Below are 15,867 nucleotides of genomic sequence, written 5' to 3'. Positions count from 1 at the left end.
TATGCTGAGTACATCCCAGAGCTGTGCCCAGGGCTCCTCAAAAGGAAACAAGGCTTGCACGATCTTGGATTCAGTAGAGCAGGGTGTCCTGGGATTGTTTGGTAGCCAAATCCCCAGGAAGAATGGATAGGGTAGACTCCTGAGAACTGTTGCCCCATTGTCTAGTGCGTCCTCCCCTCCTGAAAACCAGAAGATAGCATAAAAGTGGCACCCCAGGCCCACAGTACTCCGATCATTACTGTACTGGAAGAAGTCAGAAGAAGGACTGCTCTACTGCTCCTTGGACCCAGCAAAAAGTCTGCACCAAATACTGGACTGCCCTTTCTACACCCAAGCGACATGCAAAGAGGACTGTGCTTGTTCTGCCCATTTTGGAAAATAGCTACGCCTGTGCCAGTTCTGAAGAAGTGACTCCAAGTGCAAGGTGGCTAGCCTTCTCTTAAGCTCAGGCCGGCAAAAGCTTAAAACAAACTGCACCATTCAAGAGTCCAGCTGCCAGGGATCCCGGTCTGCTGCAGGTTGACAAAGTGCCTGCTGGGTGACCTATTCCGGATCTTCCAGAGTAGTCCCCAAGCCAGTGAAACCCATAGCCAAAGCTGAAGTGTACTCTAGCCCCCTAAAGAAAAAGACTAGCTAACCTGTAAGCAACCACTGAACCTGCTGACCAGTGGCAACTGGGCCTGCACTGGACTCCCCTGCAGTAATCTGGGCATCAAGTTCTGAGGCGAGAGACAACTCCTGAAGTTTGTCAGTCCTAGAGTAGCCCTTAAAAATTCCACCACATCTCTTTAGTATCCCTTCAGCAGCTTTTGTATCTCTGCATCCTCCATCCACAGCATCAGGACCACTTCCTAGATGTACATGTTGAAGCAAAAAAGTGCACTGAGGACCCTAAGACTGCTGACCACAATAGGTAAACTGTCACCTTGATCTGAGTCGTCTCTGTGACTGGCCATAGCCTATTGTGGCTATTCCAGGAGGATTTGAAAAGGTATTTTAGCCCGTATGCAACTTACTGCCTGCAACAATTTATTTAATCTAAAAGATTAAAGTTAAATTATTTTACTTACTTTTCAAAAATCCTATCTCTGGTTTCCGTCAGTATATATTTGCGGTTTTAGTGTCCACTTGAAGCTAAAAATACACTATTTGTTTTATGAATTGTTGATGAATTTTTGTGTCATGTTTCTTCCTTATCTGTTGTTTTGGTACTTCTACATGCTTCACACTTATTTCTTTCATGAAGCCGGACTGTTTTGTGCCACCCAGGACAGAGCTGAGTGTTTTCTTAAAGAAACCTAGCTGGACCTGATAAAGATTGACTTTTTTACATTGTGAGGCCTCACAACCACACCACATAATAATCCACTTTCCTACAAGTGAAAGATAATGCAGTGATATACTGACAGACTTCATAAGATATGTTGAATTATGTGGCTTCTCTCTGATGACTATCTTCTAATGGACAAACTTTGATGGAATTAAAACTCCATACACTCTAGTCTTCTCCTCATCCGTGCATCAGGCAGTCTGATACTCTGATTAGCACCAGTTATTGGGAGAAAAACTCCATTGTAGGTTAATCTTAGGCACCTGTCTATATTCACCATAATAGTTCATCTTCCCAAGGACTAAATATTAACATCACATTTGATCTTTCTCTCCGATTCTACATGTGAATTTTGCTCCTCTGCCATTTCTCTGTTAAATAAAAAGATGGCAGTTCCAATATCTCATTACCTCCCTACTTATTTGGAAGTAGAAATACACTTCCTCCTTTTGTTTGAAAAAATGTTGGCTTAACCCCTAATTGTTAAATCAGGGTGTCTGTAGTACAAAGGAATGCATTTGTTCTGTGTACTAATATGATGATTTATTTTTAATTAGCATTATCCCATGCCCAGAGACTTATGATCATCTGATATAATAGAGGCAGCCCTCCAAGTGTTAATTTATCAAATTATTCTCCTAATTCCTCTTTGTGCCTTACAGGTGCTGTTTCACCTAATTTTTCCGACTCTGAATCGTTTTTTTGAATATGAGGATTGACTCTTTCTAAGACAGTATGTTTCCAAGTTGCTGTTCCTTAGTTTGTATTATTAAAATGTGTTCACATTCACTAGATGCCCTTCTAAATTTCGTCATGGAGATTTGGGCATTATTTTGTTCCACACAGAGAAATAAACTATAATTAACCATCTGTATCTATGATCTAGCCTCCTCCTCTGATGCTTTTTTTTTTCTTTATAGTTGGGCTTCCTTCAGGAGCAATCCTTTCTCTACCCAAGGCTCTGCTTGATCCTAGACGGCCTGAAATTCCTACTGAGTACACAAGGTAATGGTGAATGTATTTGTCTTTGTGAATCGAAAGAAAGACAGACTAGATTCTATTTTACGGGGTTATTTGAGCCTGCTGTGCCGTAAGGGTGAGTCAGTTGTTTGTGATTTCTTTCCATTGTTGTTCAAGGTTTAGTACCTTCTACAGTCAAAGCAAGGCAGAATTGGTGTTTTACTATATTGTATTTATATAGTGCTCCCTACCCCTGACATGGCGTTGAAGCCCTTTTCAGCGAGTAACACGCTACTCTGGAACCCAAAGTATTAGTGGTGGATTAGTATAGGGAAATATGAGTTAGTTTGCGCAGTGAAAAAGTGAGTCTGTTAGTCGGATTAAATAGACTAATGGAGGTAAAGAAGAGGGAAGAATCCAGTAAGCGTTAGTTGGGAGAGCATAGTAGTAAGATCAGGTTTTGGATGAATAAAGGAGAAATAGAGGAAAAAAGTGTAGCAAGGGATTAGGGATATCATAGTAAAATGAGGTTTGGGATGAGTTCAAAGGACAGATACATCAGGGAGAAGTCGGTAGGGAGAGATTATAGTACTAAATTGAGGTTTGGGGTGAGCCAGGAGGGATACAGGAGTGAAATATCTAGGAAGGGTTATTTTGTAGATCATAGTAGAATGCGTTTTGAGGTGAGCCAGAGAGTTGGAGATAAGGGGTTCGATTGAGAGAGGTCTAGGGTGAGACAAAATAGTGCCTTGGTGAGAGTGGTTTTTTTTCTTTTGTACAGTAGGAGTAAAGTAATAAATATATATAGATACATTATTACATAGAAAGGGAATTCAGATAATCTATTGAAATCTACGCTTTCAAGTGTTGCAGTATTTGTAGTTAATTTAATTGTGTATTTTTTTTATAACTGTTTAAAAAAAAAAAATGAAATTATTGTTTCCTCAATATTTCAGTAGTGAAGTGCTTGTAGATTAATTGGTATGATAATATTTACATATTGTGATACATAAAACATAGCCAAAAGCCTCTAATCAAAAAACTTATGAAAAACAAAACAAAAAACTACGAACGACCTATGAATGTGTTGGGTATAGAATACTATATATATTTTCAATCGTAATGAATATATACATTTGTTGAGCAGGCCTAAAAAGTATCTATATATTTTAAAAACCATAGTTATTATACACATTTGTAGAAAGAAATATGCATATCTAGATATATACGTACAATTATGAAAGTTTATGTACACAGGGATATGCTGTAGATTACTGTCTAAGTATGGTGGTTATGTAGGAAAGATCCAACTCTTGAGTTAGATAGTTATCCATGGATCTTAAATTTGGCTAACCAGTAACCAGTGTAGGGCCCTCAAGGCAGCGAAGATGTGGGCTTGTGGCTTTACATGTAATAGTAGTAGTCTGACAGCAAAGTTCTGAATCCATTGTTATCTTTTCGTAGTTGATGGAGATGATCCATGGCAGAGGCCATTGGCATAATCCAATTTAGACCCTTCAAGAAGGATAGTAGGCTGGACCTTTTGTGGAAATCCCAGGTGGGAAAAGATGTGTGGCAGAGTTTTCATAGTGATGAAGGTTGAATCTTTTTAATTTGTCCCCTTGGGCATTCATTGTTTACTTGGAGTCCATGGTAATTGCAAGGTTTCTTATGTCCTTCGATACCTTAGGAGGTGGTCCCAGCTTGTCAGGCTCAGAGTGGGTCATATTTTTTCTTATCGCCACATAGAATTCTCATTTTGGAAGTATTCAATTTGAGATCGCTCCAGGTCATCCACTGATCAACGCCTCTGCTGCAGCTGAAGAGTTTTGAGTTTCCAATGTCTTTGGGGCTTTCCAGTTGAATGTGTATTTGTATGTCATCTTCATAGTTCTAGCATGTGAGCTGAAATTAATTGATCATTGCCGGTGATTACTTCATGTAGATGTTGAAAAGCATGGGTGAAATGATAGAGCCATGAGGGACCCCTGCTTTTGGTAAGTACAGTTTGATTATAAAGTGGGAGCATGGATGACATTAGATCTGTTTTAAAGGTAGGATGTAATCCAGGCGAGAGGAATCCCTTCTGAGACGGCATTGAAGAGTCTTTGTATTAGGGTGTCATGGTCAACTGTGTGATATGCATCTAAGTGGTCCAAGAGAAGTAGTGCAGTAACTCCATTGTGGTCTACTGTGTTTTTAACGTCATCCCAGCTGGCAATGAGGACAAATTTTATGCCTTTTCCTGGGCAGAACTCAGTTTGGTAATTTTAAAGTCTGGAGTTATCTTCAATGAATTGTGACTTTTGGGCAAATGCTGCTCTTTTGATCAGTTTGCCCAGCAAATGTCCATTTGTAATTGGTCTGTAGTTGTTGGTGTCATGCGGGTCCAGGTTTGTTTTCTTTAACCCCTTCGCTGCCAGTCCTTTTCCCCCTCCTGTGCCAGGCCTTTTTTTGGCTATTTGGGGCAGTTCGCGCTTAGGCCCTCATAATGTTTTGTCCACATAAGCTAGCCAAGCCAAATTTGCGTCCTTTTTTTCCAACATCCTCAGGATTCTAGAGGTACCCAGACTTTGTGGGTTCCCCTGAAGGAGGCCAAGAAATTTGCCAAAATACAGTGAAAATTTCGTTTTTTTAAAACAAAATGGGAAAAAGTGTCCGCAGAAGAAGGCTTGTGGTTTTTTCCCTGAAATGGCATCAACAAAGTGTTTGCAGTGCTAAAATCACCAGCTTCCCAGCTTTCAGGAACAGGCAGACTTGAATCAGAAAACCCAATTTTTGAACACAAATTTGGCATTTAACTGGGGCATACCCAATTTTTTCGATTTCTTTTTTGGTGCTTTCAGCCTCCTTCCAGTCAGTGACATAAATGGGCGTGAAACCAATGCTGGATCCCAGAAACCTAAACATTTCTGAAAAGTAGCCAAAAATTCTGAATTCAGCAAGGGGTCATTTGTGTAGAATCCTACAAGGTTTCCTACATAAAATAACAACTGAAAAAGAAAAATATTGAAATTGAAGTGAAAAAAACAGCAATTTTTCTCTACGTTTTACTTTCAGATTTGTGAAATCAATATACCGTTACGTATGCTGGACTGTTCTGGTTGCGGGATATAGAGGGCTTGTAGGTTCATCAAGAACCCTAGGTACCCAGAGCCAATAAATGAGCTGCACCCTGCAGTGCGTTTTCATTCTACACTGGGTATACAGCAATTCATTTGCTGAACTATAAAGAGTGAAAAATAGCTATCAAGAAAACCTTTGTATTTCCAAAATGGGCACAAGATAAGGTGTTGAGGAGCAGTGGTTATTTGCACATCTCTGAATTCCGGGGTGACCATATTAGCATGTGAATTACAGGTCATTTCTCAAATAGACGTCTTTTTTACGCACTCTCTTATATTTGGAAGGATAAAATGTAGGAAAAGACAAGGGGCAATAACACTTGTTTTGCTATTCTATGTTCCCCCAAGTCTCCCGATTAAAATGATACCTCACTTGTGTGGGTAGGCCTAGCGCCCGCGACAGGAAATGCCCCAAAACACAACGTGGACACATCACATTTTTTTTTAAGAAAACAGAGTTTTTTTTTGCAAAGTGCCTACCTGTAGATTTTGGCCTCTAGATCAGCCGGCACCTAGGGAATCCTACCAAACCTGTGCATTTTTTAAAACTAGAGACCTAGGGGAATCCAAGATGGGGTGACTTGTGGGGCTCTGATCAGGTTCTGTTACCCAGAATCCTGTGCAAACCTCAAAATGTGGCTAAAAAAAACACGGTTCCCATTCATTTCGGTGACAGAAAGTTGTGGAATCTGAGAGGAGCCACAAATTTCCTTCCACCCAGTGTTCCCCCAAGTCTCCCGATAAAAATGGTACCTCACTTGTGTGGGTAGGCCTAGCGCACACGAAAGGAAATGGCCCAAAACACAACGTGGACACATCACATTTTTTCATAGAAAACAGTGCCTACCTGTGGATTTTGGCCTCTAGCTCAGCCGGCACCTGGGGAAACCTAGTAAACCAGCGCATTTGTGAAAACTAGAAATCCAGGGGAATCCAAGATGGGGTGACTTGTGGTGCTCTGACCAGGTTCTGTTACCCAGAATCCGTTGCAAACATCAAAATGTGGCCCAAAAAACACTTTTTCCTCTAATTTCGGTGACAGAAAGTTCTGGAATCTGAGAGGAGCCACAAATTTCCTCCCACCCAGCCTTCCCCCAAGTCTCCCGATAAAAATGGTACCTTACTTGTGTGGGTAGGCCTAGCGCCCACAAAAGGAAATGGCCCAAAACACAACGTGGACACATCACATTTTTTCACAGAAAACAGAGGTGTTTTTTGCAAAGTGCCTACCTGTGGATTTTGGCCTCTAGCTCAGCCGGCCCCGTGTGGGCAGAAATGGCCTAAAATAAATTTGCCCCCCACCCCCCTAACCCCTCCCCGGGAGCGACCCTTGCCTACGGGGTTGCTCCCCTTGCATGACATTGGCGCAAAAAAAAAAAATCCCCGGTGCCTAGTGGTTTCAAATCGGCCAATCTGCCCCCAAGGGGGGGCAGAAATGGTCTAAATACAATTTGCCCTCCAGGGGAGCGACCCTTGCCTAATGGGTCGCTCCCCATCTCTAAAAAAAAAAAAAAATTAAAAACTTTGCCCTGGCACCTAGAGGTTTCTGCCCCCCCTTGCCTACAGGGTCGCTCCCCCTGCATGACATTGGCGCAAAAAAAAATCGCCAGATTGGTGTAGCAAAAATCGGCCAATCTGCCCCCAAAGGGGGCAGAAATGGCCTAAATACAATTTTCCCCTCCAGGGGAGCGACCCTTGTCCAAGGGGTCGCTCCCCATCTGTAAAACAAAAATCCCCGGTGCCTAGTGGTTTCTGCCCCCCTTGGGGGCAGATCGGCCTAATCAAAATAGGCTGATCTGCCCCCCAGGGGGGCAGAAATGGCCTAAAATAAATTTTCCCCTCAGGGGAGCGACCCTTGCCTAAGGGGTCACGCCCCACCTCCAAAAAAAAAAAAAAAAACAATAAGAAAAAAAAAATGATCCCTGGTGCCTAGAGGTTTCTGCCTGAAGGCCTTCCAAAAAAAATGAACCCACCCCCCCCCCCCCACCGCCCCCACCCCCGGGGGGAGCGACCCTTGCCCAAGGGGTCGCTCCCTTATGTCAGTTTCATAAAAAAAGAAAGAAAATCCCTGGTGTCTAGTGGGCGTTTCAAAAGCCGGATTGCAAGCAATCCGGCTTTTGAAACGCTCAGAGAGCCTTCAAAGGGAAGGAAATTCCTTTCCTTCCCTTTGAAGCCTCTCTGGGCCTCCCCCACGTGCTTGAAAGAGAAATGCTTCCAGCGCGATGGGAGGAGGCCCTCTGTGATTGTCATTGCGCGATGCGCGCTGACGCACGGGGGGGTTGGGGGTGGAAGGGGAAGGGCTTCCCCTTCCATCCCTGCTTTGGGGGGGGGGGTGGCTAGCACATGGGGGAGCGCTAGCGCTCCCCCCAGTTCCCGGGTGCAGGACGAGGTGATCTCGTCCAAAGTACCTGGGAACCGGTGCCCTGGACGAGATCACCTCGTCCAGGGCACCGTAGGGGTTAATAATGGGCGTACGTATGCTTATTTTAGGTCCTCTGGAAAGATTCCTGTTGTTAACAAATTGATGATTCTTCTTACTGGTGTGGCAGCAGAGGTAGATATAAGAATGTTCTTGAAAATGTGTGGTGGATAATGGCCATAAGGGCAGCCAGAAGGCCTGCTTGCTTTGACCAGATCCATAAATTCACTTTGTGATACTTGTTTGAAGTAATGCAGAGGCTGGGTTGGCTTACTCATGGAGGGGATTTTGGGAAATGTGCTGTTGCTGGTGGTTTTCCTTTGTTTTAAATTGCAGTCCAACATTTCTGCTATGGTTGTGTAATGATTTGCCAGTTTGTCTGTGAATTCTTCAGTAATAGGATGAGTTCCTTCTTTGCATTTAGTTTTCTGAAATTTGGTGAGAATTTTGTAAAATTCTTTAATTGCACATTTAGCATTTTGAATTCTTTCTGAATATTATCTTTTTTGTATTTGTTATTATTGTTTGTATATTCTGTTAAGCTTGTGTAGGTGAAGCTTATCTTGGTTGCTGTTTGCTTTGAGCCACATTTGTTGCAGTCTTAGGATTTGTTGTTTTATCTTTTCTTGTTCTGTATTTGTCCAAGGTGCTAGTTTTCTGTTGTCCTGGTTTGGTGTTCTTAGTGGTATCAGGATATTAAAAGCTCCCTGTACCCACTCATAGTTTTTTTTTAACAAAATCTGTTGTGTCTAGATCTGTGTTGGCTGTTAGTTGTGTTTCTAAGTATTCATAGTTGAGTTTGTTCCATGATTGATAGGTGGATGCCCGTAAGGTGGTCTTGGGTGTGTTGACTTGGGGTGTTTTATGTTGAAAAGCTACCAAATGGTGCTCTGACCATCTGAATGGAGTAAACCTTTCAAAGGCAACTAGTTCTGGATTTGCAAGAATGACATCTAGGATGTGTCCAGCGATGTGTGGGTTTGTGTACGATTTGATGTTGGTTCAGTGTGACTAGGCCTGGGATTATAGTTTTGTAATTTGTGACGGAAAGTATTATGACAGTATGGGTGTGAGATCTTCATGTGCCCATGTGTGTTTGTTTTGTTTCAGTGTAGTACTGAGAGGAGGTCTTGTGGTGTGCTTTTTCTTTTTTTTTAATAGAAGTATTTGTATGTAAAGTTTTACTGGTGAGTGGAATATGTATAGCACAGGGGTGGTGATGTGTTTTGAAGAAGTGTATGGTGTGTGTAAGAGTGGATGGACAAGAGTTAGGAGTGTTAGATTTGATCACAGGATCGTGGTGTAGTTTTGGTAGAAAGGTGTATAGGTGTGGTTAATGGGGTTTTGTAGTGGTTGTTGAGAGACAGAAATCAGTATGAAGTATGTTTGTGGTATGTGAGTAGAATGCCTTTGCTGATATTGTTATGATGTTTGTGGAAAGCTTAAGAGGGTTGCTGGTACAGGAAAAAGTGGGCAGCATCTCTGGCTCTAGGCCCGACCTGGCCGTGACAAGCAACTGCCCTTGCCCTTTCCACCCTTAGCCTTGACGTCCGCGCGAAGACACCCCGAAACCTAGGATAAAATTGCCCTATTGGCCAATGGGAACACTAACCCATCAGAACCATAGACCTAAACCCAAGAGCCAATGGGAAGCCTGGCCCTATTAACTGGTCATAGCCCTAGCCCTAATACCCAATCCGAAACCCTATGCAATCAGTCCAGTCAGAAGCCTAGCCCAAATAGCCAGTCAGAACTCAAACCCTAGCCACCAATCAGAAACCCTAGCCCCAGCAGCCAATCAGAGCACAAGATGCAACAACCAGTAAAAACTTATATAAAGGACAAGAGAGCTTAAGCACATGCTGCTGGATCAGGGGGGCAGGGAGGTATTCTTCAGTTCAGAATCTCCTTGGACACAGACAGGCTCAATCCACACTTTGTAGCTTCCTGATTCTACACTTCATGTAAGGGCCAACTCTGCAACCAGTGCAATACTGCTTTTTGCGCACTTCAACTAATCACTTTTACAAGCCATAAACAGGTGTTACATTTGCGTTCAAAAGACAGCCTAAACCACAGTAAACAGTCTCCTAAGGACACCCTTGTTAGCCACTGAGATGTATTTTGCTTTCTTTAGCCTTGAAACGGGGTGGGGTTTACAGGCTAGTACATTATAGGGGAAAAACTGGGAGGAAAAGGTATACAGGCAAGGGTAGAACAAAACAGCAGTTTAAAAGTACAGAATTTGCAGAAGCAAAGAGGTAAATTTAAACAGTCTTGGGTAGAACAGAACAGCAGTTGGAAAGTAAGCAATTTGCAGAAGCCAAAAGGCAAATTTAAACAGTCACAGGTAGAACAAAACAGCAGTTTCAAAGTACACAATTTACCGAAACTAAGAGGTAAATTTAAACGGTCATGCGTAGGGGAAAAAAGCACTGTTTAGGGCACAGAGAAACTGTGCTCACAAGATGGAGGTGGAAAAGATAATAGACTCTCCTTGAGAGCATCTCCGTTAACCATCAGAAGCACAGAATACCGCCATCCACATGCGGGATCCCAAAGCACAGTAAATTTCACATTTGCATTTGTATAGGAAAGCTGTATATTTGTATATGAATGACTTAAAATAATGTAGCAGCCAATCAAAGCAGGCTATATATTTCAAAAGAAACAAAGGGAGAAAACGTAGCATAATCTAGACACATGCATACCCCGCAGTCATTCATGGCTGAAAAAGTGACATTGCTTCTTTAAGGGATCACACCCGTACAGTATTCCAACACGCTCTCTGTTGCAGTTGCTACATCTCTCTTTTCAGACTCCTGGAGCAGTGAGCTTGGAATGTTTTGCTTTTATCTCTTGGAAATATTTCCAAACCTTCTTTAAACCTCTGTTGCTCGATGTCAGTTGGACTAATAGTACCCTTCTGTCTTTTTCTCACAGAAAATATTTTAATTTCGTCAGAAAATGCCATCTTTTTATGAAGTGGCCTTGATTTGGTAGAAACGAGGCAGAAACAAATTTTCTTGATCAGTGCATTCTTTGCATACTTGGTTTGCACGTTACTGACCAGTGCAAACACTGCAGGACCTTTGTCCAGGTGCACCCTGAGGGGCAGAGAGACGATTCGCTTTCATGAGCTTCAGGAAGAACAGCGAAAGACTGCAGGAATCTCTCTCTGGGCAAACAGGAAGAGCATAGGAGCGAGAAGGAGAACCCTTGAACTGTGCTCGATTTTCATTTCTTAAGACTCTTCGAGGGGAGATTCAAGAAAAGTTGTCATGACACAGCATAATTTGTAGTCTACTTTAAGATCGATGATCTTGAAGCAAGGTTCTGTGACTACTGCTTTGCCATAGAGGAACGGTTCGCCCTAGAAGTAGGCATTTGTTGTCAAATCACCATCCAACTTAGAGGGATACACAGTCTCCAGCTTCTTTCAGAATTTGTTCTGTGGAATGACTGCAGAAGAGAACATCTCCGAGGCCACGCACAACATTTGATTTCAAATGTTCTGAAGCTTACGTATCTACCATGCCAGCAGCACCAGTACTGGAAGTACTGAATCCTCCAACACCAATATCTCCATATACTCCTCAAACTCCCCGTACTATGCCTGTGAAGTCTTGACTTACTAGACCTAAATGTTTGACTATTCTGTCTCCTAGGATTTCTACAAGGGCTCAGCTATCTTCAAAACTACAGTTGTCAACACCCATGATGCCACCATGGGGTTCCAGAACGCTTGACCTTGTTCACAATCTCCTTGCAGGTCATGAGCAAGGTCATGTCATTGCTCATGCCATTCCAGGCACTCAAGAAGGTATCTCTACTCCAAATGATCGTCATGAAGTTGTTTCAAATGTACATTCAGGTCATATTCTCCATCATCATGTTCTTCATCTAGATGAAGGACTAGATGGTATACTTGAGCTTTGAGTCACTCTCCCTCCTGCCAGAGACTTGCCAATTGATTAGATTAACTCGTTCCAAGAGGTTCTGGCAGTAGGTGTAAATAAAATGAACATCTTTCAGCTACTACAACTTCCACCTCAGTGATTGAGATCCTTCTTCAGTGAACCTCTTCAAGAACTCTACTTCAAGACCATTTATCCCAGACCTCTTAGAACCAGCAATGGAGCTTTTTCTTACACCGGTGTCTGTTAAAGTTCTACAACTGAGATCATAAAAAAGCATATGCCTCCAGAGTAGGATCCCTGAATTCTTCAGAATGGATTCCCCTCCTTATTTAGATTGTTTCTGCTAAAAGGGAGTCATGCCACTGGTCCTTTGTGTACTGTGCCTCCAGGCATGAAGCGTCAATGGTTGGACTCTGTAGGCAAAAAAGTATGTGCAATTTCAGCAACAACAATGAAAACTGCTATTGCCAAAGCACGCTCAAAACCAAATAGCATTTTTGGATTAAAGTTCCTCCACTGGCAATACCTCAAGAAAAAAAAAAGGTTGTTCCAAAAAACTAAAACAGGAGGTTGACATCATTCAACAAAAAAAGGTAATGGAGAGAGTTCCTCCTCCACAAAAAAAGAGTAGGAATGTATTCTATCCAAAAAGGACTGCAAAAAAACAGCGAAAAATCCTGAGATGTGGTAACAAATCAGTATCACTAATCCAAGATTCTTCTGTTCGGCTACACGCCTTCACCAAGAACTTTTTTTTTTTTTAAATGCATGGCATAGTTGCTGCTCACTTCAGGAGGCAGAACATCTTTGTACATATCTACACTAAGCGCATTTTCACACACAGTTATCACTATCTTATCAGCTGGGGTTTCAGGTCAATCAAGGCAATTCACCATCTACCCCGTACATTCCTATACTCTGAGGGAGCGGTATTAGATACCCAGAGAAAACAAAAATTGTGTCCTTTACACTTTCTGTCCATCTGAAGTGTTGCCGTCATTAGAAAATGAATTGTCCAACGCTGAAGCAAATTTTATATATTCTCACTCTGAGCTGAATGGCTCCCTCCATTTTTCTGGTACCAAATGCCCAGCTTCACACTAAAGTCACTACAACATCTAGATCAGTGGTGCAAGTTTTCAGACAAATAGAATGACAATGAATTTTCATCAAAACATCCTGGTGATTGTGATCAACACCTCTATGGCTGGTTGAGGTGCTCATATGGATCAGTGGCAGATTTTGGGAACATGGTCCTCAAAGGAAATGTATTGTATTGTATAATCTGCTGTACGCCGACCCTAAACGCTTTCCTTTCAGATTTCAAGATAGACTTCCCTACGTGTTAAGAAGTACAGTTCAACAAACGTGCACCAAGCAAGGGTAAGGGAGATCTAGAGCTCTGCACCAGGATACTCAATCCATCTACAAACTTAAGAAGCCACATCACTGCATTTCATCTTCCAGGTATTCAGAAAACTCACAGATGTCTTGAGTAGGACATTTCAGGAAGACCACATGCCGATTCTAAACTATTGTGACCTCCAAATCAGCTTCTGCAACTGGAGGTTTCCTCAATTAGATCTCTTTGTTAACAACCAACAATGCAACCACTTTGCCTCCAGGTTCTCTGAACTAGGGACGAAGGGGTGTGCCCCATGGCTCTAGAAGCCCAATAAGTTTCTCTATTCATTTTCACCTAATCCCATGACACCAACAGTGATTATCAAACTAACATGCTGAGGGGCCAAGGGTATTCTGAAAGCACCAAAGTTGTCCCAACACTTGTGGATCACAGAACTCCTTCACCTGTTGGAACCTTCAATCAGACGGTTACCATTCAGGGTGAATCTCCTTCAGAGGTATTGGAGCCAGATTCCTCATTTCCAAATTATCATCTTTGAATTTGACAACCTGGCTCTTTCCTTAAAGGTACACCTAAGTCTTCCGCATGAGTGTATGGACATTCTAAAAGAAGGCAAATGACCATCCAAAAGAGCTTTGTGCACCTTAAAATAGAAACGTTTTTTTTTTTGGTGTAGGCAAAAACAAACTTCAATCCCACTACCTGTCAAGAAAAATCACTATTACTGCATCTTCTTTATTTGGCTAAGTTGGGCTTCAAATTCTTTCATTCAGTTCCATTTGGAAGATTTTACTGCCTGTAGGAAATGTCCTTTACAAACCTCTTTTTTCAAAATCCCAGTTGTTAAGGACTTTTGTGCTGGAATTAAGTTTTTCTCCGATAAGGAGACTTCCCTCCGCAGGATAAGAACTTTAATCTCTTAAGGCTCATAGATCCACCGTTTGAGCCAATTCAAAAAGCTATCCTACAGCATCTTTCATGGAAAGCTGTTTTTGTTGTAGCAAGTGTATTAGCACACAGGATAAGCGAGATCCAGGCATTTGAGTCCCATTGACTTTACACAGTGATTCATAACAGAATGGATAAGCAGGCTCATCCAAGTTTTCTCCCTAAGTGATTTAAACTGCAGTCATTCTGTATCTCTGCCACCTTTGCAGAATCCTGTATGTGTGTGTGGAGAGATGTCTCCGTACGTTAAATGCGAGGAGAGTACTTACATTTTATTTTGACAAAACAAAAGATACAAGGGAAATTTACAGTTCTTTGTCAACTATGGTCTTTTAAGCACTGAACTGCCCACTTGAGAGCAGTCTCTGTGTCTTTGGATAGTCTTTTTTTATCTTATTTTGTGACAGAAAACATAAGAGTTTAACTGGTAAACTACTGTCTTGATAGACTCTAGAGCAGATTCCCAAGTATGTAGACCTCCTTTAGAAACCTCTTTGTCTAGATTTCTTTTCCCCTTCCACCTTGCTAATATATGCATTGCTTATGATTATCAGTGGAGATCCATTAAAGGAGAAAGAATGGTTGTTTACCTTTAATTCTATTTCTGCTTTCTGGGAATTTTCAACGAAATCTTAAGCAATTCACCCGTCTCTGGAGCATCTGTCACTGGGAGAATTTGATGACATCGGAGGTCTTTTGAGCCTTAAAGCTGCAGTGTCACATTTTTGGCCTTAATTGGCTGCAGCGTACATGGCAACTATGAAGTATGTATACCACTAATTTCCTTTACAAAAAAAAATAAGTTTGTGGAATAGGTATTTTTTCCCTGTCGCGTAGATTCCTTTTAATAAGGGTCTAATGTTAAATTAAATACATGGAATTGATCAATATAGCTTGTTTTTATAGACTATTATTTTTTTTATTTCAAAGAAGAAAAATGGCTTTTTAGAGAAATGTGAAATGTATTTTCTTTGTAAACGTGCCCCAGGATCTGGCATGTGGATCTGACTGGTTGGGGTTGATGATTTCAGGATTCCCATAAAGGAGTACTAGGATTACAGGCACTGTGACTCATCTTTTTGCAGAGCCACTATCCTAAAGGAAAGTAGTGGTATAGCCAAATGTCCACGGATCTGATATCTTTTTAGTAAGTCGGCCATTACTGTGCCTTGATCCTGTTGATGGGCTATCACTCTCCCTTGATTAATAAATGGTCATTATCATGTGTGTGATCCTGTGGACAATTGATTAATGTGTCCTAATTTGGCAGATAGGCCATTACTGTGTCCTGACCCAGAGGATGGGCCATTACTGTATCTTTGTGTATGGGCCAGTACTATTTTCTAATCCCATGGATGGACCATTAGTGTGCTGTATGGAGTCTATTAAGGTTTATTAATCCAGCAAATAGTCCATTGCTATTGGCATGATTTTATATTGAGCAGGCTGCTTTGTAGTTAAGTTCTTGAGCCCAACCAACTGATCTTCCTGCCAGGGGAAGAAAGCACCGTCCCAATCCTAGGCCATTGTTTCTTGTATGGGAGCAGTTTTCACGCCTCTTTCACATCTAATTCAGGCCATGTGCAGGCTGACAGGTGCTAGAGAGCCAGTGCAAAGTAGCATCCAACAGCTTCAGTCTGGTTAAAAGTAATTTTTTTAAAGTTATATTATTATAATTATATAAATATGTAAGAAAAATCTGACTTTACCGTTAAGATTTGAATTTCATTAAGTATAAAATTGCCTTTGAATGGTGTTTGTAGCTGGTGCATGTCAAAAGTTTTAGATTATAGTGTATA

General features: G+C 41.7%; 1 protein-coding gene across 2 annotated transcripts in view; it reads left to right on the top strand.

The window, feature by feature from the left end:
* The window catches only part of EMC1 (ER membrane protein complex subunit 1), a 621,514-nt gene that overhangs the window by 576,304 nt on the left and 29,343 nt on the right, over positions 1-15,867 (top strand). For both annotated transcript variants that reach the window (XM_069240148.1, XM_069240147.1), the window contains one exon: positions 2,251-2,335. In XM_069240148.1, coding sequence (XP_069096249.1) covers positions 2,251-2,335 — 85 coding nt within the window. The remainder of the gene's footprint in view (positions 1-2,250; positions 2,336-15,867) is intronic.

The sequence above is a fragment of the Pleurodeles waltl genome, chromosome 6 (genome assembly GCF_031143425.1).
Source record: "Pleurodeles waltl isolate 20211129_DDA chromosome 6, aPleWal1.hap1.20221129, whole genome shotgun sequence".
NCBI lineage: Eukaryota > Metazoa > Chordata > Amphibia > Caudata > Salamandridae > Pleurodeles > Pleurodeles waltl.
The sequence above is the reverse complement of the archived record's forward strand: the minus strand, read 5'-3'. Positions and strand labels throughout refer to the sequence as shown.